The sequence below is a fragment of the Calliphora vicina genome, chromosome 1 (genome assembly GCF_958450345.1).
Source record: "Calliphora vicina chromosome 1, idCalVici1.1, whole genome shotgun sequence".
NCBI lineage: Eukaryota > Metazoa > Arthropoda > Insecta > Diptera > Calliphoridae > Calliphora > Calliphora vicina.
In genome coordinates this window covers 98259502-98282112 of record NC_088780.1, presented here as the reverse complement: position 1 = coordinate 98282112, position 22611 = coordinate 98259502, and the positions used below count along the sequence as shown (strand labels likewise).

General features: G+C 29.8%; 1 protein-coding gene and 2 long non-coding RNA genes across 3 annotated transcripts in view; all 3 read right to left on the bottom strand.

The window, feature by feature from the left end:
* Positions 1-22611, bottom strand: part of LOC135956062 (uncharacterized) — a 49406-nt gene that overhangs the window by 11902 nt on the left and 14893 nt on the right. The gene's annotated exons all lie outside the window — the stretch shown is intronic.
* Positions 1466-1766, bottom strand: LOC135964134 (uncharacterized). The gene is made up of 2 exons (XM_065516216.1): positions 1659-1766; positions 1466-1591 (listed from the first exon to the last, which is right to left on the bottom strand). Exons 1-2 carry the CDS (start codon positions 1764-1766, stop codon positions 1466-1468), a joined length of 234 nt encoding a protein of 77 aa, XP_065372288.1.
* On the bottom strand, positions 14746-15186 carry LOC135955879 (uncharacterized). The gene is made up of 2 exons (XR_010576315.1): positions 15040-15186; positions 14746-14958 (listed from the first exon to the last, which is right to left on the bottom strand). It is a non-coding gene; the product is annotated as an uncharacterized LOC135955879 (long non-coding RNA).

The window sequence follows — 22611 nt, the reverse complement described above, 5'->3', positions numbered from 1 at the left end:
TATATTCTTAAAGAAAGTTTATTTTTAATAAAAAAATACTATTTTTTGAATACTTAAATTGAAAATCGTTTATTTTTGGATCCATACTTGATATTGCTCTGAAATCTTTTGTATGTTATTAATAATTTAGTTGTCTAACAAAAACAAAAAACTTGAGTCCATTAGGTCCAAAACTCCGACCTATATTTTTAAAGAAGCGAACCTAGGTATGGCCAAATTTTAAAGTTTCAATTTTGAAATGCCTATAACTCGGAAATTATAAGAGATAAATAGCACACGCAAGCATGTTCAAGACCTAGACAAGCGCTTTCCAAAAATATAAAAATCTTTGAAATCGGATTGGAAACGAAAAAATTGCACGTGTTTAAAATTTTTTCATGTCGAAGATACCCTAATTTTAGCCCCCATAGCGCCGCCCCTGGATCATTTGTAGTGGCCATTTTAATAAGTTAAACTTGAATATTCCTTGGCTACGTCCGTGCCAGATTTATTTCCAAAAAATTTTGATCCTGCCCCACTGTGTACCGGTGAATTAATGTTCCTCGTTGCCTTCCAAAGAGAGAAATATGTGTATTTTGTACTCGTCAAACTTTTAATATATTTTTCGTTTATACGATCCTCTTCTAAATGAAGGGTTCTTTTCAGTTTTCGTGCTGCTGTTGACATTCTCTTCTGAGTCTTTTCTTTTCGAATAGAAGTCTTTCAATATCCGAATTTGAAATAAGCGTATTAGGGTTTTTGTACTTAGTGTGTTCCAGTGCCGAAATTATCAATGACATGAAGTTTTTTATCAAAATTTTACTCAGACTGTAAATTAGGATTTATGTGGATATAACTGCTGATATGTTTCCCATTTTATAACCAATTTGTTTTAAATAAGTAACTACTACAGGAGAATGGTCAGAATATAGATCATAAGACATTTCTGTGAATATTGTATTTCGAATGTGATTAAGTCTATCAGATCAGCAATTTTTCCAGGATCAGTTGGCCAATAAGTTGGGTGTCCATGAGACACGAAATCTAAGCAATTTTTGCGATCAACTAGAGCATTGGTAGGCGTTCATATTGTTCAGGTTACGAAGATTTTCGTAAATTTACACATACACAACCCGAATGTAAACAATAGAGCGTAATAGAGCGTAAAAATACAAATAGTTCAATCAGTTGCTTGATGTTGTTGCGGATATTTTATTTTTTATCCATACATTTACACAAATTAAATGCCTCTATTTGCCTACCAATGAACTAGAGCATTGTACAGCTATCTACCTCTTGGATACACCAATCGCGCACCCCAATATGTATGTTTGGCATTGTATTCCCCACAAGCCAGAAAGCGATCTTCTAGTGTTAAAAATAATTCTTAAAATTTCTAATTGAAATAATAATTAAATTACTTTTATTAAAATAATCAATTATTTGTACTAAAAACTATGGGAAATATACATCTTTGGAATTAAAATTAAGCAGCTGCCACAACACCGGCAACAGCAGCACCAGCCTCAATCACAGTTTTACCATTAGCAATCACAGATTTCACTTTATTGACACTGGAAGCTACTTTTTCAACCTTTTTGGCACCCTTGTCCTGTAACAAAATATATAATAATAAAAATTAATTATTTAAATAATAAAATTTATTTTAATATCATTACCAATTCATGTCCGATTTTACCGAAATGATGATGGGCTTCGGTAGCTTGTTGACCCAAAATGCACAAAACCAAAATGGCCAAGAAAGCGAAATATTTGTTGAAGTTCATGATGTTTATGTTTGCTAAGAATTGAAAACTCAACTGATACCTTTTCTAACGTAGAATATAGTTTTTATAGTAAATTTTGTTTGACAAGTGATATGATTTGATTCTTGTTTTGTAAATTTTATCATTTCGAAACTAATTAATCATCACTACAATAGGCTTAAATTGTGTTTTTAACAGTATAAATTTAAAATTGATTGATTGTCTTATTTTGAAGCATTATGAAAATAACATAAAAATTTCACTATTGCTAATTAGAGATTATTTTGTTATAAAATCGGTGTCTGAAATTGTTATATTAAACTTGGTAATTGTTTGCAAAAAAAAAAAAAACACTTTTTAAACCAAATACATATGTACTTCAGTTAAATAATACAACATTAATCCCTGAATATTTTTGAAAAAGTCTATGAATTTCTATATTCTAAAACCATTAAAGTTGGGTCTTAAATAAAAAAGATTTTAAAGAATAAATATATATTATTTAGCTTGCCTTCTTAAGAATTTTTAATACTATTTCTAAATTATTTATAACATGATTTATATTATACATCAAGTTCTATCAACGTTGCCGAATCTTGGCTAATTTGTGGCTAATTTGAAGTCAGTGCATGATTGATACACGCATTTACAAATACACAAAAAGTTTATTACCATGTTAGACAAAGATGTTCAACGATGCACAGTGGTATGAGAATAAAAAAAGAAGGAAATAAATCTGTAACTTCTAAACCCTTACGCCGATCATTTTAAAAATTGAACATACCCGAGTGCCCTACTTTGGGAACCCCTGGTCCCGCTCCTGGTGGGGTCAAAACTTAAACTCGACCACACTTCCTCTTTGCGCATGTGAAATTTCATTCAAATCGGCGTATTGGTTTAGAAGTTACAGATTTATTTCCCTCTTTTTTAATTCTCATACCACTGTGTGATGTTCAAAACATGTATAAGACGAACTTCCGTACCATTTATTTTCATTGGTTCAAGTCCTAAATTAAAAATTTTTAAAGATTTGTTTTTAGAATTGTAAGTTCATTTATATTTTTATAGAAGGAGCTATCGGAATATTCATCTACAGTGATAGAAAATCTCTTTGTCTTTAGTTATTTGTCGAATTTCAGAAACAATACAATTTTTGTGAAATTATGAAAAATTTTAAGCAATTTAATAAATATAAATATATATGAACTTTTATTCGTTTTATTCGATTATTCTACATAAAATTGTTCGAATTATTCGTTATTCGAAAATGGCCATTTTTAAATTATTCGAATAATTATTCGTAAGAAATTATTCGATTAATCGAACGATCGTTAGTCGAATGAATACCCTAGTACTCATTTAAATGCTAGTTTCCTATTTGTGCAAATTTACGCGACGTGTTTCATGAAACCATCTTTTTAAATTTTGTGCAATTTTAATCAACTGACTTTTTCTATCTGATAAAAATGTCAAATAAAAAAAATTCAAGAGAAGAGTTTATCTAAACTGAATAAATTTTAATTGTAAGAAAGCTAAATCTGTTGAACAAACAATGCATAGTGGAGCAGAATCAAAATTTTTTGGAAATAAATCTGACATTTCTAAACGGCTGGTCCAATCTGATCCTTCAAAAATATTGCAGTTTTTATTCAACAACAAGTGAAAAATTCTGACATTTTATACTAAATTATAGAGTTTCGTGTTCGGTTTCAGACACATTCTTATCCGAAGGTATACCTATGTGTGTGAAGTTAGCTCCGTCAGTTAGCTCCGTTTTTTAACATTACCTATGTTAATGTGTAAACTAACATACTTCGTACTCAAAGACTGTTAGGTTAACAGAGCTGCATTATTTTCAGCTCATTTAACATTTTATGATATAAAATCAAAATAAAATGGTTTTACCGATCATTCAGTTTAAATATATAATCACAATTTTTTTAAAAATTAGATAAAAAAAAATTAAATATTTATTTATGAACTATCGTTGATTTCTTTGCTTTTAGCGTATTTTTATACCAGATACATGAGAGACACATGGACATGAAAAAAAATTAAAAAATTCTAAATTTTGGTAAAACTAGTCATAATAGGGTGGAAAGGCTTGATTTCAGAAATGTACAGTTTACATTCAGAATTTTTTTCATATTAATTTAAAAATAGTGAAATTTCACATTTTGTTAAAAGGGCAGATGTAAATTTGGAAAAAATGGTTAAATTTTGGAATTGTGCTCGATCTTGCCCTAATACGGTGGAATGCCATTACTTCAGAGAGTTCAGAACTGTTTAGCATATATTTAGAATTTATTTCAGATCGGAGTAATTACACTTTTAAAATAGTGAAATTTCACATTTTGTTAAAAGGGGCACATTGAAATTTTGAAAAAATGGTTAAATTTTGAAATTGTGCTCGATCTAGTCCTAATGGAGTGGAAAGCCATCACTTCAGAGAATTCAGAACTGTTTAGCTTATCTTCAGAATTTATTTCAGATCGGAGATATATAATTTTCCATATAGTGAAATTTCACATTTTGTTAAAAGGGGCACATTGAAATTTTGAAAAAATGGTTAAATTTTGAAATTGTGCTCGATCTTGCCCTAATGGGTTGGAAAGCCATCACTTCAGAGAGTTCAGAACTGTTTAGTTTATATTCAGAATTTATTTCAGATCGGAGTAATTTGACTTTTCAAATTTCACATTTTGTTAAAAGGGGCACATTGAAATTTTGAAAAAATGGTTAAATTTTGAAATTGTGCTCGATCTTGCCCTAATGGAGTGGAAAGCCATCACTTCAGAGAGTTCAGAACTGTTTAGTTTATATTCAGAATTTATTTCAGATCGGAGTAATTTGACTTTTCAAATAGTGAAATTTCACATTTTGTTAAAAGGGGCACATTGAAATTTTGAAAAAATGGTTAAATTTTGAAATTGTGCTCGATCTAGTCCTAATGGATTGGAAAGCCATTACTTCAGAGAGTTCAGAACTGTTCACCGTATATTCAGAATTTATTTCAGATCGGAGATATATAATTTTCCATATAGTGAAATTTCACATTTTTTTTAAAAGGGGCACATGGAAATTTGGAAAAAATGGTTAAATTTTGGAATTGTGCTCGATCTAGTCCTAATGGGTTGGAAAGCCATTACTTCAGAGAGTTCAGAACTGTATAGTCTATATTCAGAATTTATTTCAGATCGGAGATATATAATTTTCCATATAGTGAAATTTCACATTTTGTTAAAAGGGGCACATTGAAATTTTGAAAAAATGGTTAAATTTTGAAATTTTGCTCGATCTTGCCCTAATGGGTTGGAAAGCCATCACTCCAGAGAGTTCAGAACTGTTTAGTTTATATTAAGAATTTTTTTCAGATCGGAGTAATTTGACTTTTCAAATAGTGAAATTTCACATTTTGTTAAAAGGGGCACATTGAAATTTTGAAAAAATGGTTAAATTTTGAAATTGTGCTCGATTTTGCCCTAATGGGTTGGAAAGCCATTACTTCAGAGAGTTCAGAACTGTTTAGTTTATATTCAGAATTTATTTGAGATCGGAGTAATTTGACTTTTCAAATAGTGAAATTTCACATTTTGTTAAAAGGGGCACATTGAAATTTTAAAAAAATGGTTAAATTTTGAAATTGTGCTCGATCTTGCCCTAATGGTTTGGAAAGCCATCACTTCAGAGAGTTCAGAACTGTTTAGTTTATATTCAGAATTTATTTCAGATCGGAGTAATTTGACTTTTCAAATAGTGAAATTTCACATTTTGTTACAAGGGGCACATTGAAATTTGGAAAAAATGGTTGAATTTTGGAATTGTGCTCGATCTAGTCCTAATGGGTTGGAAAGCCATTACTTCAGAGAGTTCAGAACTGTTTAGTTTATATTCAGAATTTATTTCAGATCGGAGTAATTTGACTTTTCAAATAGTGAAATTTCACATTTTGTTAAAAGGGGCACATTGAAATTTTTAAAAAATGGTTAAATTTTGAAATTGTGCTCGATCTAGTCCTAATGGAGTGGAAAGCCATCACTTCAGAGAATTCAAAACTGTTTAGTTTATCTTCAGAATTTATTTCAGATCGGAGATATATAATTTTCCATATAGTGAAATTTCACATTTTTTTTAAAAGGCGCCCATGGATATTTGGAAAAAATGGTTAAATTTTGGAATTGTGCTCGATCTAGTCCTAATGAGTTGGAAAGCCATTGCGTCAGAGAGTTCAGAACTGTCAACCGTATATTCAGAATTTATTTCAGATCGGAGATATATAATTTTCCATATAGTGAAATTTCACATTTTTTTAAAAGGGGCACATGGAAATTTGGAAAAAATGGTTAAATTTTGGAATTGTGCTCGATCTAGTCCTAATGGGTTGGAAAGCCATTGCTTCAGAGAGTTCAGAACTGTATATCTTATATTCAGAATTTATTTCAGATCGGAGTAATTTGTCTTTTCATATAGTGAAGTTTCACATTTTGTTAAAAGGGGCACATTGAAATTTTGAAAAAATGGTTAAATTTTGAAATTGTGCTCGATCTTGCCCTAATGAGTTGGAAACCCATCACTTCAGAGAGTTCAGAACTGTTTAGTTTATATTCAGAATTTTTTTCAGATCGGAGTAATTTGACTTTTCAAATAAGGAGTGAGATCGAAAAATTCTTAACATACATATATGTTTATAAAAAAGAAACCACTAAACTTACAGCTTTAATTTTTTTTTTATTTGATTGAAATTATTATTACAATTTACAAAAAAAATTATTTTTATAGTTTTAATCACTAGTGATGAAATTTTGAACCTTTTTCGGAAACCCTTCCATTAACGTTTTTATAGTGCTTTCTGTCACTTTGCTCGAACATGTAGTCCATCTCCGTTTAAAATCTACCACACTTTTGGACACCTTTTTTGTACTCTTCAATTCTCTTTTAACAAGAGCCCAATATCTCTCCACTGGCCTTAGCTCCGGGCAGTTTGGAGGATTTGCCTCTCTTGGTACAAATACCACATTATTGTTCTTGTACCACTCAAGGGCTTGTTTGCCATAGTGACAGGATGCCAAGTCAGGCCAAAAATAAGTGGACACATTATGAAGTCTTATGAATGGAAGCAGCCTTTTTTGTAAACATTCCTTGATGTAAATTTCGGTATTTATAGAGCCCGTTGTAACAAATGAGTGGCTTCTTTTGCCGCAACTGCATATTGCTTGCCATACCAAGAACTTTCTGGGAAATTTTGTCTGCTTTTGGGTCCTAAACTTTTCTTCAACATTCCCTCGAGCATCAGCAACATAAAATTTTTGACCTGGAAGTTGCGAAAAATCTGCCAGAACATACGTTTCGTCATCCATTATGCAGCAAGAATATTTTTTTATAAAACTTGACTTCAATTTCCGTGCTCTGTTTTTGGCCTCTAAATTTTTAGTAGCGTTCCTGTCAGGAACTTTTTGAGCCTTGTATGTTTTTAAACCTGCATTAGCTTTAACTTTTCGTACCAAATAGTCCGAGCACTGAGCTAACCGGGCTGCTTTCCTACCGGATGTGTTGGGAGCTCTTTTGAAAATGCGTTCTATTTTTTTGGCTTTAGAAACATCATGTGGACCATTCCTTCTACCTGAACCAGGTTTTCTATCAACTGACAAGTTCTCCCGGTACTGTTTAATAACATTGGAAACAGTTTGACGGCAGACCTTTGTATGCTTGGCCAACTTTTTGTAAGACCAAGTTGGGTTTTGTTGAAAATATTTAATAATTTCAGTACGCACTTTTTTCTGGTCACTCATTTTAATCAGATTAACAAAAAAATTAATATAATTGACATTACACATAATAACTGACATGTTTTTCAAAGGTAACTTGATCAAAAAAAAATTCAAATAATACTTGGGTTAAAAAATGTAATGAAAAACGTGTGTTAAGAATTTTTCGATCTCACTCCTTAGTGAAATTTCACATTTTGTTAAAAGGGGCACATTGAAATTTTGAAAAAATGGTTAAATTTTAAAATTGTGCTCGATCTTGCCCTAATGGAGTGGAAAGCCATCACTTCAGAGAGTTCAGAACTGTTTAGTTTATATTCAGAATTTATTTCAGATCGGAGATATATAATTTTCCATATAGTGAAATTTCACATTTTGTTAAAAGGGGCACATTGAAATTTTGAAAAAATGGTTAAATTTTGAAATTGTGCTCGATCTTGCCCTAATGGAGTGGAAAGCCATCACTTCAGAGAGTTCAGAACTGTTTAGTTTATATTCAGAATTTATTTCAGGTCGGAGTAATTTGACTTTTCAAATAGTGAAATTTCACATTTTGTTAAAAGGGGCACATTGAAATTTTGAAAAAATGGTTAAATTTTGAAATTGTGCTCGATCTTGCCCTAATGGGTTGGAAAGCCATCACTTCAGAGAGTTCAGAACTGTTTAGTTTATATTCAGAATTTATTTCAGATCGGAGTAATTTTACTTTTCAAATAGTGAAATTTCACATTTTGTTAAAAGGGGCACATTGAAATTTTGAAAAAATGGTTAAATTTTGAAATTGTGCTCGATCTTGCCCTAATGGGTTGGAAAGCCATCACTTCAGAGAGTTCAGAACTGTTTAGTTTATATTCAGAATTTATTTCAGATCGGAGTAATTTGACTTTTCAAATAGTGAAATTTCACATTTTGTTACAAGGGGCACATTGAAATTTGGAAAAAATGGTTGAATTTTGGAATTGTGCTCGATCTAGTCCTAATGGGTTGGAAAGCCATTACTTCAGAGAGTTCAGAACTGTTTAGTTTATATTCCGGATTTATTTCAGATCGGAGTAATTTGACTTTTCAAATAGTGAAGTTTCACATTTTGTTAAAAGGGGCACATTGAAATTTTGAAAAAATTGTTAAATTTTGAAATTGTGCTCGATCTTGCCCTAATGAGTTGGAAAGCCATCACTTCAGAGAGTTCAGAACTGTTTAGTTTATATTCAGAATTTATTTCAGATCGAAGTAATTTGACTTTTAAAAAAAAAGTGAAATTTCACTATATGGAAAATTATATATCTCCGATCTGAAATAAATTCTGAATATACGGTGAACAGTTCTGAACTCTCTGAAGCAATGGCTTTCCAATCCATTAGGGCAAGATCGAGCACAATTTCAAAATTTAACCATTTTTTCAAAATTTCAATGTGCCCCTTTTAACAAAATGTGAAATTTCACTATATGGAAAATTATATATCTCCGATCTGAAATAAATTCTGAATATAGACTATACAGTTCTGAACTCTCTGAAGTAATGGCTTTCCAACCCATTAGGACTAGATCGAGCACAATTTCAAAATTTAACAATTTTTTCAAAATTTCAATGTGCCCCTTTTAACAAAATGTGAAACTTCACTATTTGAAAAGTCAAATTACTCCGATCTGAAATAAATCCGGAATATAAACTAAACAGTTCTGAACTCTCTGAAGTAATGGCTTTCCAACCCATTAGGACTAGATCGAGCACAATTCCAAAATTCAACCATTTTTTCCAAATTTCAATGTGCCCCTTGGAACAAAATGTGAAATTTCACTATTTGAAAAGTCAAATTACTCCGATCTGAAATAAATTCTGAATATAAACTAAACAGTTCTGAACTCTCTGAAGTGATGGCTTTCCAACCCATTAGGGCAAGATCGAGCACAATTTCAAAATTTAACCATTTTTTTAAAATTTCAATGTGCCCCTTTTAACAAAATGTGAAATTTCACTATATGGAAAATTATATATCTCCGATCTGAAATAAATTCTGAATATACGGTGAACAGTTCTGAACTCTCTGAAGCAATGGCTTTCCAATCCATTAGGGCAAGATCGAGCACAATTTCAAAATTTAACCATTTTTTCAAAATTTCAATGTGCCCCTTTTAACAAAATGTGAAATTTCACTATATGGAAAATTATATATCTCCCATCTGAAATAAATTCTGAATATAGACTATACAGTTCTGAACTCTCTGAAGTAATGGCTTTCCAACCCATTAGGACTAGATCGAGCACAATTCCAAAATTTAACCATTTTTTCCAAATTTCCATGTGCCCCTTTTAAAAAAAATGTGAAATTTCACTATATGGAAAATTATATATCTCCGATCTGAAATAAATTCTGAATATACGGTGAACAGTTCTGAATTCTCTGAAGCAATGGCTTTCCAATCCATTAGGACTATATCGAGCACAATTTCAAAATTTAACCATTTTTTCAAAATTTCAATGTCAATAACAAAATGTGAAACTTCACTATATGAAAAGACAAATTACTCCGATCTGAAATAAATTCTGAATATAAGCTATACAGTTCTGAACTCTCTGAAGCAATGGCTTTCCAACCCATTAGGACTAGATCGAGCACAATTCCAAAATTTAACCATTTTTTCCAAATTTCCATGTGCCCCTTTTAAAAAAATGTGAAATTTCGCTATATGGAAAATTATATATCTCCGATCTGAAATAAATTCTGAATATACGGTTGACAGTTCTGAACTCTCTGACGCAATGGCTTTCCAACTCATTAGGACTAGATCGAGCACAATTCCAAAATTTAACAATTTTTTCCAAATTTCCAGGGCGCCTTTTAAAAAAAATTTGAAATTTCACTATATGGAAAATTGTATATCTCCGATCTGAAATAAATTCTGAAGATAAACTAAACAGTTCTGAATTCTCTGAAGTGATGGCTTTCCACTCCATTAGGACTAGATCGAGCACAATTTCAAAATTTAACCATTTTTTAAAAATTTCAATGTGCCCCTTTTAACAAAATGTGAAATTTCACTATTTGAAAAGTCAATTTACTCCGATCTGAAATAAATTCTGAATATAAACTAAACAGTTCTGAACTCTCTGAAGTAATGGCTTTCCAACCCATTAGGACTAGATCGAGCACAATTCCAAAATTCAACCATTTTTTCCAAATTTCAATGTGCCCCTTGTAACAAAATGTGAAATTTCACTATTTGAAAAGTCAAATTACTCCGATCTGAAATAAATTCTGAATACAAACTAAACAGTTCTGAACTCTCTGAAGTGATGGCTTTCCAACCCATTAGGCCAAAATCGAGCACAATTTCAAAATTTAACCATTTTTTCAAAATTTCAATGTGCCCCTTTTAACAAAATGTGAAATTTCACTATTTGAAAAGTCAAATTACTCCGATCTGAAATAAATTCTGAATATAAACTAAACAGTTCTGAACTCTCTGAAGTGATGGGTTTCCAACTCATTAGGGCAAGATCGAGCACAATTTCAAAATTTAACCATTTTTTCAAAATTTCAATGTGCCCCTTTTAACAAAATGTGAAACTTCACTATATGAAAAGACAAATTACTCCGACCTGAAATAAATTCTGAATATAAACTAAACAGTTCTGAACTCTCTGAAGTGATGGGTTTCCAACTCATTAGGGCAAGATCGAGCACAATTTCAAAATTTAACCATTTTTTCAAAATTTCAATGTGCCCCTTTTAACAAAATGTGAAACTTCACTATATGAAAAGACAAATTACTCCGATCTGAAATAAATTCTGAATATAAGATATACAGTTCTGAACTCTCTGAAGCAATGGCTTTCCAACCCATTAGAACTAGATCGAGCACAATTCCAAAATTTAACCATTTTTTCCAAATTTCCATGTGCCCCTTTTAAAAAAATGTGAAATTTCACTATATGGAAAATTATATATCTCCGATCTGAAATAAATTCTGAATATACGGTTGACAGTTCTGAACTCTCTGACGCAATGGCTTTCCAACTCATTAGGACTAGATCGAGCACAATTCCAAAATTTAACCATTTTTTCCAAATTTCCATGGGCGCCTTTTAAAAAAAATGTGAAATTTCACTATATGGAAAATTATATATCTCCGATCTGAAATAAATTCTGAAGATAAACTAAACAGTTTTGAATTCTCTGAAGTGATGGCTTTCCTCTCCATTAGGACTAGATCGAGCACAATTTCAAAATTTAACCATTTTTTAAAAATTTCAATGTGCCCCTTTTAACAAAATGTGAAATTTCACTATTTGAAAAGTCAAATTACTCCGATCTGAAATAAATTCTGAATATAAACTAAACAGTTCTGAACTCTCTGATGTAATGGCTTTCCAACCCATTAGGACTAGATCGAGCACAATTCCAAAATTCAACCATTTTTTCCAAATTTCAATGTGCCCCTTGTAACAAAATGTGAAATTTCACTATTTGAAAAGTCAAATTACTCCGATCTGAAATAAATTCTGAATATAAACTAAACAGTTCTGAACTCTCTGAAGTGATGGCTTTCCAAACCATTAGGGCAAGATCGAGCACAATTTCAAAATTTAACCATTTTTTCAAAATTTCAATGTGCCCCTTTTAACAAAATGTGAAATTTCACTATTTGAAAAGTCAAATTACTCCGATCTCAAATAAATTCTGAATATAAACTAAACAGTTCTGAACTCTCTGAAGTAATGGCTTTCCAACCCATTAGGGCAAAATCGAGCACAATTTCAAAATTTAACCATTTTTTCAAAATTTCAATGTGCCCCTTTTAACAAAATGTGAAATTTCACTATTTGAAAAGTCAAATTACTCCGATCTGAAAAAAATTCTGAATATAAACTAAACAGTTCTGAACTCTCTGAAGTGATGGCTTTCCAACCCATTAGGGCAAGATCGAGCACAATTTCAAAATTTAACCATTTTTTCAAAATTTCAATGTGCCCCTTTTAACAAAATGTGAAATTTCACTATATGGAAAATTATATATCTCCGATCTGAAATAAATTCTGAATATAGACTATACAGTTCTGAACTCTCTGAAGTAATGGCTTTCCAACCCATTAGGACTAGATCGAGCACAATTTCAAAATTTAACCATTTTTTCCAAATTTCCATGTGCCCCTTTTAAAAAAAATGTGAAATTTCACTATATGGAAAATTATATATCTCCGATCTGAAATAAATTCTGAATATACGGTGAACAGTTCTGAACTCTCTGAAGTAATGGCTTTCCAATCCATTAGGACTAGATCGAGCACAATTTCAAAATTTAACCATTTTTTCAAAATTTCAATGTGCCCCTTTTAACAAAATGTGAAATTTCACTATTTGAAAAGTCAAATTACTCCGATCTGAAATAAATTCTGAATATAAACTAAACAGTTCTGAACTCTCTGAAGTGATGGCTCTCCACTCCATTAGGGCAAGATCGAGCACAATTTCAAAATTTAACCATTTTTTCAAAATTTCAATGTGCCCCTTTTAACAAAATGTGAAATTTGAAAAGTCAAATTACTCCGATCTGAAATAAATTCTGAATATAAACTAAACAGTTCTGAACTCTCTGAAGTGATGGCTTTCCAACCCATTAGGGCAAGATCGAGCACAATTTCAAAATTTAACCATTTTTTCAAAATTTCAATGTGCCCCTTTTAACAAAATGTGAAATTTCACTATATGGAAAATTATATATCTCCGATCTGAAATAAATTCTGAAGATAAGCTAAACAGTTCTGAATTCTCTGAAGTGATGGCTTTCCACTCCATTAGGACTAGATCGAGCACAATTTCAAAATTTAACCATTTTTTCAAAATTTCAATGTGCCCCTTTTAACAAAATGTGAAATTTCACTATTTTAAAAGTGTAATTACTCCGATCTGAAATAAATTCTAAATATATGCTAAACAGTTCTGAACTCTCTGAAGTAATGGCATTCCACCGTATTAGGGCAAGATCGAGCACAATTCCAAAATTTAACCATTTTTTCCAAATTTACATCTGCCCTTTTAACAAAATGTGAAATTTCACTATTTTTAAATTAATATGAAAAAAATTCTGAATGTAAACTGTACATTTCTGAAATCAAGCCTTTCCACCCTATTATGACTAGTTTTACCAAAATTTAGAATTTTTTAATTTTTTTTCATGTCCATGTGTCTCTCATGTATCTGGTATAAAAATACGCTAAAAGCAAAGAAATCAACGATAGTTCATAAATAAATATTTAATTTTTTTTTATCTAATTTTTAAAAAAATTGTGATTATATATTTAAACTGAATGATCGGTAAAACCATTTTATTTTGATTTTATATCATAAAATGTTAAATGAGCTGAAAATAATGCAGCTCTGTTAACCTAACCGTCTTTGAGTACGAAGTATGTTAGTTTACACATTAACATAGGTAATGTTAAAAAACGGAGCTAACTGACGGAGCTAACTTCACACACATGGTATACCTTTGAACAGAATATCTTCAATTTAACGTTCATTGATGTAGAATAACACATTATATAAACCCTATTTCAGTCACAGTGGTTTGTAATCTAACCACTCTATTAGTTACGTTATTAATCAAAGAGTATAGTATAAAATATTACTTTGTTAGCAAAAGCCAACCAAACAAACCTAGCCCCCATTAACACAAAGTCCGGTTAGGTGCTAACTAATAGTTATACTGTCCTTTAAAATTATTTTTGTTTGAAAACTGTCAGTATAACTATTAGTTAATCCACAACTAGACTTAGTGTTTTTGGGAAAAAAATAACATAGTAACAATTAGTTTTGCCAAAAAACATAAAACGATGATTTTATGAAATTTAATTGTTTAGCAAAATGCCAATAGATGTCACTAACAATTATTTAAAGACTCAAGAAAAGGTGGTTAGAAAAGTGACCACTAAACCGGAAAGAGTTACCATGCTCTAGAAGGGTAAATTTACGCCTTTTAGGGATTCTGTGACAGTTCATGAAACTAAGTTTAAATAATATATTCTGTTTTCGATGTGGTCATAAATCTCGATTAAAATATAAATTTTTCTGACAGATTTTTAAATATTCGTTGATAAATTGAAATAATTGGGCATTAAAAGGACTAGAGTAATTAAAACAATTGACATTAATATGACATTATAGTGCAATTGTTTGGAACTAAATATATCTATAGATTTGGTATTAAATTAAAAATGTTATACACAATTATGGTTTCAAATGAATTAATAATACATTTATTTTTATTTAATTAATTAATTATTTCAACTACTGCTTAGAATATACGTAAAACTGAAAAAATATCAATTTTGGCCATCAAATTTAAGCAGCAGCCACAGCACCTGCAATAGCGGAACCAGCCTCAATGACGGTCTTACCTTTGCTAACATCGGAAGCTACTTTGGCAACTTTCTTGACACCCTTGTCCTGTAAGAAAACATAAAAACATGAGTACAAATTAGGGATTATACTATTCAAATATCTAGTTTAACAATTAATTCTTCGTACCAATTCATGTCCAATTCTTCCAAAACCATGATGATGATGAGCTTCGGTAGCTTGTTGACCCAAAATGCACAAGACCAAGATGGCAAAGAATGCGAAATACTTGTTGAAGTTCATGGTGTAGTTGCTAGTAAAGATTTGAAGACTCAACTGATAACTTTTCTTTGGTAAACTGCACTTTATATAGTGAATTTTATAACAAGTTGCTCAATTTAATTTCTATTGTCGTGTTATCAATTCTAAAGAAAGAAAGAAAGTAATTAATCAATTATGCAATAAATTTAATAAATAAATACTTTCACTTAAAGGCTTAAAAAGTAATTAGCGTTTAACACCTAATAGTTTTGATTGTTTCAATATTATTTTATACTGAATAAGGTTTTATTAGGTGCAAGCAAAAAATAGTATTTAAGTATCCCTTTGTGAGTATCTTTAGAGGGAAAAGTACCATAAAGTCCTTGATACTACTTCAATCAGTAGCTAACCTTTCCGTTTTTGCCGAATATGAATTTAAACCAAATAAACATTTGTTAGGAATTTTTACCAAATAGTTGAACAATGTAAACGAACCTTAAGATTCCTTAATATTCAAGATCAATATTAAAGGCAATAATATTATAAAAAAATAATATTTTAAAAACAAAATAAGAAGTTAATTAATATTTAAGCCGATCCGATCTTTCAAAAATATTGCAGTTTTTATTCAACAACAAGTGAAAAATTCTGACAATTTATACTAAATTATAGAGTTTCGTGTTCGGTTTTAACCGAAACCGCAGTTTATCAAGTCCGAAAACCGAAACCGACAATTATTCTTCGGTTTTTACTTTTAACTATTTTTATTAGAATAATTCAAAATTTAAAAATGAAAAACAAAAATTTTCATCCAATGATTCATTCAATTTCTCTAAATACAAATCGATGTAAAAATATATTATGATCTAACAGGCTATCTTACGCAGGCTAGGCAAGGAAACCTGTTAATAAAGAAAGACACAAACTCATTTAAAAAATCTGATCAGGAAATACGAGTATTTCCTGACAATTAAAATTCAAATTAATTTTTAAAAAATAATACATATCTAATGTTTGTAACAAAAACCTAATTTTGTAAATCACGTCACCAAAGTGATATTTATGTGGAATGCAAAAACAAAATTTCAAAAATTTTAAAAATTTGTTTTGTTTTATATACAAATTCTGAACAGTACAACATCCGTCAAGTTTGAATTTTAACTTTGCATAGAATTTCCTATATTATCAACTAATTTTGTTTCCATAACACTTAATATTTAATGAATTATAACAAAACCAAAAAAACCGAAACCGATCGGTTTTCAATTTTTTAAAACCGAAACTACGGTTTTGAAATTCTTCGATTTTTTGGAAACTCTACTAAAATATGAAAAAGTGCAATATTTTTGAAGGACGAAGTTTTAAAGTCTCAACGAAATCGTTTTAGATTTTTCATGATTTGTTTAAAACAAAAAATTGCTTTTTTTATAACTCCGAAACTACTGAGCCAATTGAAACGCAATGTATATGTATGTGAAATTGTGTACACAGCATGGGAAAAATGTTTTCAGGATTCAATCAATCGAAAGAAGAACATTAACTACTCAATTTTATGTATATCACACAAAAAAGTAAAATTTTGTGAAAATGAACGAATTCACTTAATTGTGAATAAATTCGAAAAGAATTAATCGATTTTTATGTTCGATATCTCATTTTATTGCTATTATATGCGGCTTTGCGACGAAGTAATAAACCTGAACAATTTATGCCGTTTTCGATTTTTCATGAGTTTTTTAAAACACCAAAATTTTCTATTTCCACGTAAAAAATATATTTTTTGCTTCAATATGTTATTATAACTCGGAAACTACTCAGCCGATTAAAACGCAATATATAAACGGATTAAAGGCTATGTATATTTTAACTTTTCTATGTTTTTCTCAATAATATCGGACTAACACCTTTTGAGTTATCATAAATTACGTGGAGAAACATCTAAAAAAATTCACAATTTTAGAAGAAAAAAATTTTTTTTTAAAATCCTTCCATAGAATTCAAAAAAATTTACCATTCTTGTACTTAGGTAACCATGATGCATCAAATCCATATAGTGGTTAGTGAAGCCTTTTTTTGCGGTTGACCTGTGTAATTTAACCCTCCGTTACTCGCAACAGATCTGGTTAATACAGGCAAACATTTTTTTATTGTAAATATTTTTTTAACACCCTAAATTTTAAGCTATTTTTTGATAAAATAATATTTTACATTGCATTTAATATTGTTTTTATGTTTTCGAAATAAAAAGTGAAGAGATTATTTTTGAAACGCGCCTTTTTTATACCCTTCACCATGAGTGGCAAGGGTATATATAAGTTTGTCATTCCGTTTGTAATTTCTACATTTTTCAGTTGCGACTCCACAAAGTATATATATTCTGACTCGTTATAGATAGCGGAGTCGATATATATATGTCCGTCTGTCCGTCTGTGTGTTGAAATCAACTTACTGAAGCCCCCAAATACTTCCATACACGAATAATACATCAATATCTCCGAAATTCTTCCGGCTCGGTTGCTATTTAAAATCGGTCCACAAATGGCTGAGATATAAGGAAAAAACCAGGACAACCTCGATTTTTGACCTATTTTTGACCCATATCTGGATTACTAAATCATTAATATAGACAATATGAATATCTGAAGATAGATATTTCAAAGACCTGTGCAACGACGTAAAGTTGGACCTACAATGGGTCAAAATCGGAAAAAATATTTTTTAACCCGAATTTTTTTTTTCATAAAATTTTTTTTTTCCTAACTATTAAAAAAAAAAATTTTTTTAAATTAAAAAAAAAATTTTAAATTTAAAAAAAATAATTAAAAAAAATTTTAAAAAACAACTGGAAAAAATTAAATTTTGTTTACCTAAAAATATTTAAAATTTTTATTTTAAAGTATATTTTGGTGAAGGGTATATAAAATTCGGCACAGCCGAATATAGCTCTCTTACTTGTTATTGATATCAGTTTGATACATTGCGACTAGTCTCGATTGAAAATGATTGCGACTAACGGAGGGTTAATATATTTAAAATGTTCAATAAATCAGTTTAATTTTGCATGTCTAAAGGGTCGAGAAAACTTATCAGAGTTCTGCAAATGAATTTCAATACATTTTTTGACATTTTCTAGAGTATAAAAATGCACAATTTGCAAGTTTTTAATGTTAATTTTGTTGTCCAACTCGAAAAATATATAATAAAGAACTTTTTAAATATAATTTTTGGATTCAAACAAATAATTTTGACCTAGTTTTGAATTTGGCACAACAGCGTATCTCTTGGAATATATATAATGTTTTTAAAATCATTTTTGGAAATATATGTTTCACTTCCTTTTCTTGTGTATTTAAGTAATTTTAGGAAACGATTTTCCCATAATTTTGTGGATATAAAAACTATTACTTACACTGCTCTACAGCCGAAAAGGGTTCCTCATGCAAAACATAAAGATTAGTATCCTGCGAATTAGGATTCAGTATTTTTTCTATGGTCTACCGATATGTGTCGCTGATTTTTTTTTTTCGTTTCGAAACACAAAAGAAATACAAGTCATCTGATTTTATTCTCAACGATTCTCCAAAATGTTTGATTCTCCCCATAAACATATGCATAAATAAGATAAAAAATTGGTCGTTACTATGCGGATTTTCCAAAAATTAATTAATATTTCTGCAACCTTTTCCATGGAGGATTCTTCAGTGAAGCTACGGTTAAAAGTGAATTTAAACTTGTTTGTGTGTGAAATGTCCAAAGAAATATTTGTTCACTTGTTATTTATCCTTTTATTTAATTGTTGAAAAATGTCCCTAGTTTATAAATTACAAATATATATAAAACATATACACAAACATGTTTCCTTTTTAAAAGTTAGAATAATAACCTTATTTTTATTTTTCACATTTAATCCACTATTCGTATAATAATCTAAAATAAATGTCTATTTTCCCAAACGAAATTAAGCAGCTGCCACAGCTCCAGCAACAGCGGCACCAGCCTCAATCACAGTTTTACCATTAGCAATCACAGATTTCACTTTATTGACACTGGAAGCTACTTTTTCAACCTTCTTGGCTCCCTTGTCCTGTAACAAAATATATAATAATAAAAATTATTAAATTATTTCATTAATAAAATTTATTTTAATATCATTACCAATTCATGTCCGATTTTTCCAAAACGATGATGATGAGCTTCGGTTGCTTGTTGACCCAAAATGCACAAGACCAAAATGGCCAAGAAAGCGAAATATTTGTTGAAGTTCATGGTGTTTATTTGCTTAGAATTGAAAACTCAACTGATACCTCTTATGAAGCATACCGGGGTTTTTATAGAACATTTTTTATTTGGATACATGATTTTATTTTTTTTTATTTTTAATGTTGTCATATCGAAACTAATTAATCAAACATAATCCGTTTCCTCTTATAGGCTTAGAAATATATTTTTAAAATGATTGATTTAGGCGACGCGTCGTAATTAAAAATAACTTTTGTTACTTTAGATATTTTCGTTATTTAAAATCTAAGACATTTACATTTAAAGAAAACATTGTTCTAATTTTTCTCTCAATTCATCCTTATTCCAAATTCATGGCTAAGAGATTTATGTATTTATTTATGATTAATTCCCCCATAATTCTGAAAGGTCATGTTGAGTAGAGCATTTGTGTACAATAAACTTGGTCTGAATTTTTTTTTACAGTGGGTCAAAGTTTTCATTTTTTGATCGAAGGGAGCAGTATACTAACTGAAAAAAATATTGTAAGTTAATATCTGAGAGAATTCATATGGTCAGAGTTATATTATGGAATTTTATGGGGATCATTTCTGTGGAAGATCTTAACCCTTTAGCTCCTCTCTTTAGTGGTCAATTTGACCCTTTTTTTGAGAAAATCAAATAAAGTCCTTTCAAAAAGGACATTTAAGGATTCGAATATTCTACGAAAATTTTTGGCGGAAAATTTCAATGGGGGTCACCAAAGATACCAAAGCTCTTTACGATTAATTCGCAAGATTAAACGTCACCTTGGGTCTCACATTTTTTAAAAAAATCACAAAAAATCTATTTATGATCCGATTGAGCTGTTATTTAAAATATAAATAGCCCTAGAGAAGATCTATAAAAAGTCAAGAGTTATTTATGTTTATTTATTTATTTTTTTTTTAAATTTGTTCCATCTTTTTTAAGTTTTTTAGTTATGTCGGGCCTACGGTGGTTCGAAATTGTTTTTTAAAATTTCGAATACCATAAAAATAACTTGTTAACAGTTATGTCGTTAAAGTTACACGCATCCAAAGTTGGAACATGTAAAAATGGCCGTATTTTTTACGTTTTTTAAAAAACACATTTTGCATGGAATATATAAAAAAACGTTAAAATTTTTCAAGTGGGAGAAAGGTTTGTGGAGCTCCTGAGGAACAAATAAAAGCTTTTTGTATAAGTAGTTGGAATTGGTGAAAACCTTAGGACTTGAAGATTAACAATTTAGTGAAATGAAATAATTTTATGAGTTTTTCGGACTTCATTTATCTTAGAAACTAAAAAAATTTAATATTGGGATTTTCCATGAACAAAAATATAAAATTTTAATTAATGTAAAATTTTAACGGTTAAAGATATTATAACAAAATTTGGAAATGGTGTAGATCCAAATGTCCTTAAAGCTATGGAATTATAATCTTTAACACTTTTTATTTTCAAATACCAAAATTCCTAATACGGGGAAAATGTGTTCCAAAAACTGAGTTTTTTAGAAAACACCCTACGGCGACGTTATTTACTGTATGATAGTAAAATAACTTTGTACGTGTTTAAATAAGATATAGGACTATACATGCATGGAGCTTTTTCGAGGATCGGTGCTTTGCCTTTTTAGAATTTTTTGCTCAAACCAAAAATTTTTTTTTTAATTGGCAAAGTTTGGATAAGTCTGGAGACGACTAGGTCCGCTTAAGTGAGCCAAGTTTTACTTTCTACGCTTTTGCATTAGGATCTCTTTTCGAATCATGTACAAATTTTATATAGTCTCAAAGAAAATTTTTTTCTACAAAAGAAAATATATAGGGACTTTTTTGGGAAAAAACGTAAAAAATACGGCCATTTTTACATATACGAACTTTGGATGCGTGTAACTTTTTATAGGGACGACATGACTGTTAGGAAGTTGTTTTTATAGTATTAAAAATTTTATCGCGAATATAGGTGATATTTTAAAAAACCACCGTAGGCCCGACATATCTAAAAAACTAAAAAAAATCGAACAAAATTAAAAATAGTAAATAAATAAACCTAAATAACTCTTGACTTAAATAATAAGAATCATAATAAATTTTTTGGGGGGTGTAACTTTTTCTTTCCAAATAAGCAATAACTTTGTAGATAATATTAAGTATGGATTTTCGAACTCAAAGTTCATATTCGTTAAAAGGTTTACATAATCATTCTTGATTTTATATTAATGTAATGTTTTGGTAGAAATAAGATTGTTTAGCAATCTTTCAACAACATAATTTCTATTTTCTACAGTTTTTACTCAAATATAAAAAAGTTGTAGACCTCTATTATTTATAGAGTTAATAATATTATAATTAACATTATATGAAGATTATATTGGATAATATATGTGTCGAATAAATATAAATAAATTAAAAAAAATTACGTATTTTTATATGTATTAGACAGGCCCAAATTTTAAGAATGCCAAAATCAAATGTTAAACATTTCAGACAAATCGAACGATATTCGATTCGACAAAATAACACAAAGTTTTGTTGCAGATTAAATATTAGAAGATTCGTAAATCATTAATCGACCAGAAATCATTCAAGAACGAAATTGTCTTGTTTGGCGAAAGAAAGTATTTTAAAATTTTTGAGATTTCTCATTAAAATTAAGCAAAAATTATATTCTTTTATAGTGTTCAAGCATCATTTCGGACATGCAAAATCGTCTATCATGGTCTCTCGGATTCAATTTGTATGGTACCCAATTTCCCAGCTTTTGGATGAACGCTGCAATTGTTTTCTAATTATTGCCCAATGATTTAGCAAGCTCTTGTTTAGTTTTACAACAATCTTCATGGAGTAATGCCTCCAATTCTTGGTCTTTAAACATTGGCTAACCTGGGAGATCTTTGTCTTCCATGTCAAAATCACCACTACATTCTTTCAAACTAAAGTAAAGTAAAGCAAAACTTCCCGTATATGGCACAAAATTCGACATTTTCGAAGCAAAAAAAAACTTTGTTCAATAACTAACTTAGAATAAATGACAGATATGTACCCTTCAAAATGACATACAAGTTATTTAAAACAAAATCCGCGATCAAAAGATACCCCATCTATTGTAAATCCAACATTTATAAGTCATACACCCAATATATAAAACAAATTAGAATTGTTGAACTAAATTTTAAACTGTAGTTTTGAAAAGTTGAAAAGTTACATTGTTATATTTGGAAACAGATAGATGTTATCCAATTTAGACGAAAATTAAGTA

Excerpts from the sequence above, each read along its gene's own strand:
- LOC135964134 (XM_065516216.1), bottom strand. The coding sequence starts at position 1,766 with ATGAACTTCAACAAATATTTCGCTTTCTTGGCCATTTTGGTTTTGTGC. Across the intron at positions 1,592-1,658 it reads GTAAAATCGGACATGAATTG|GACAAGGGTGCCAAAAAGGT; the intron begins GTAATGATATTA and ends ATTTTGTTACAG.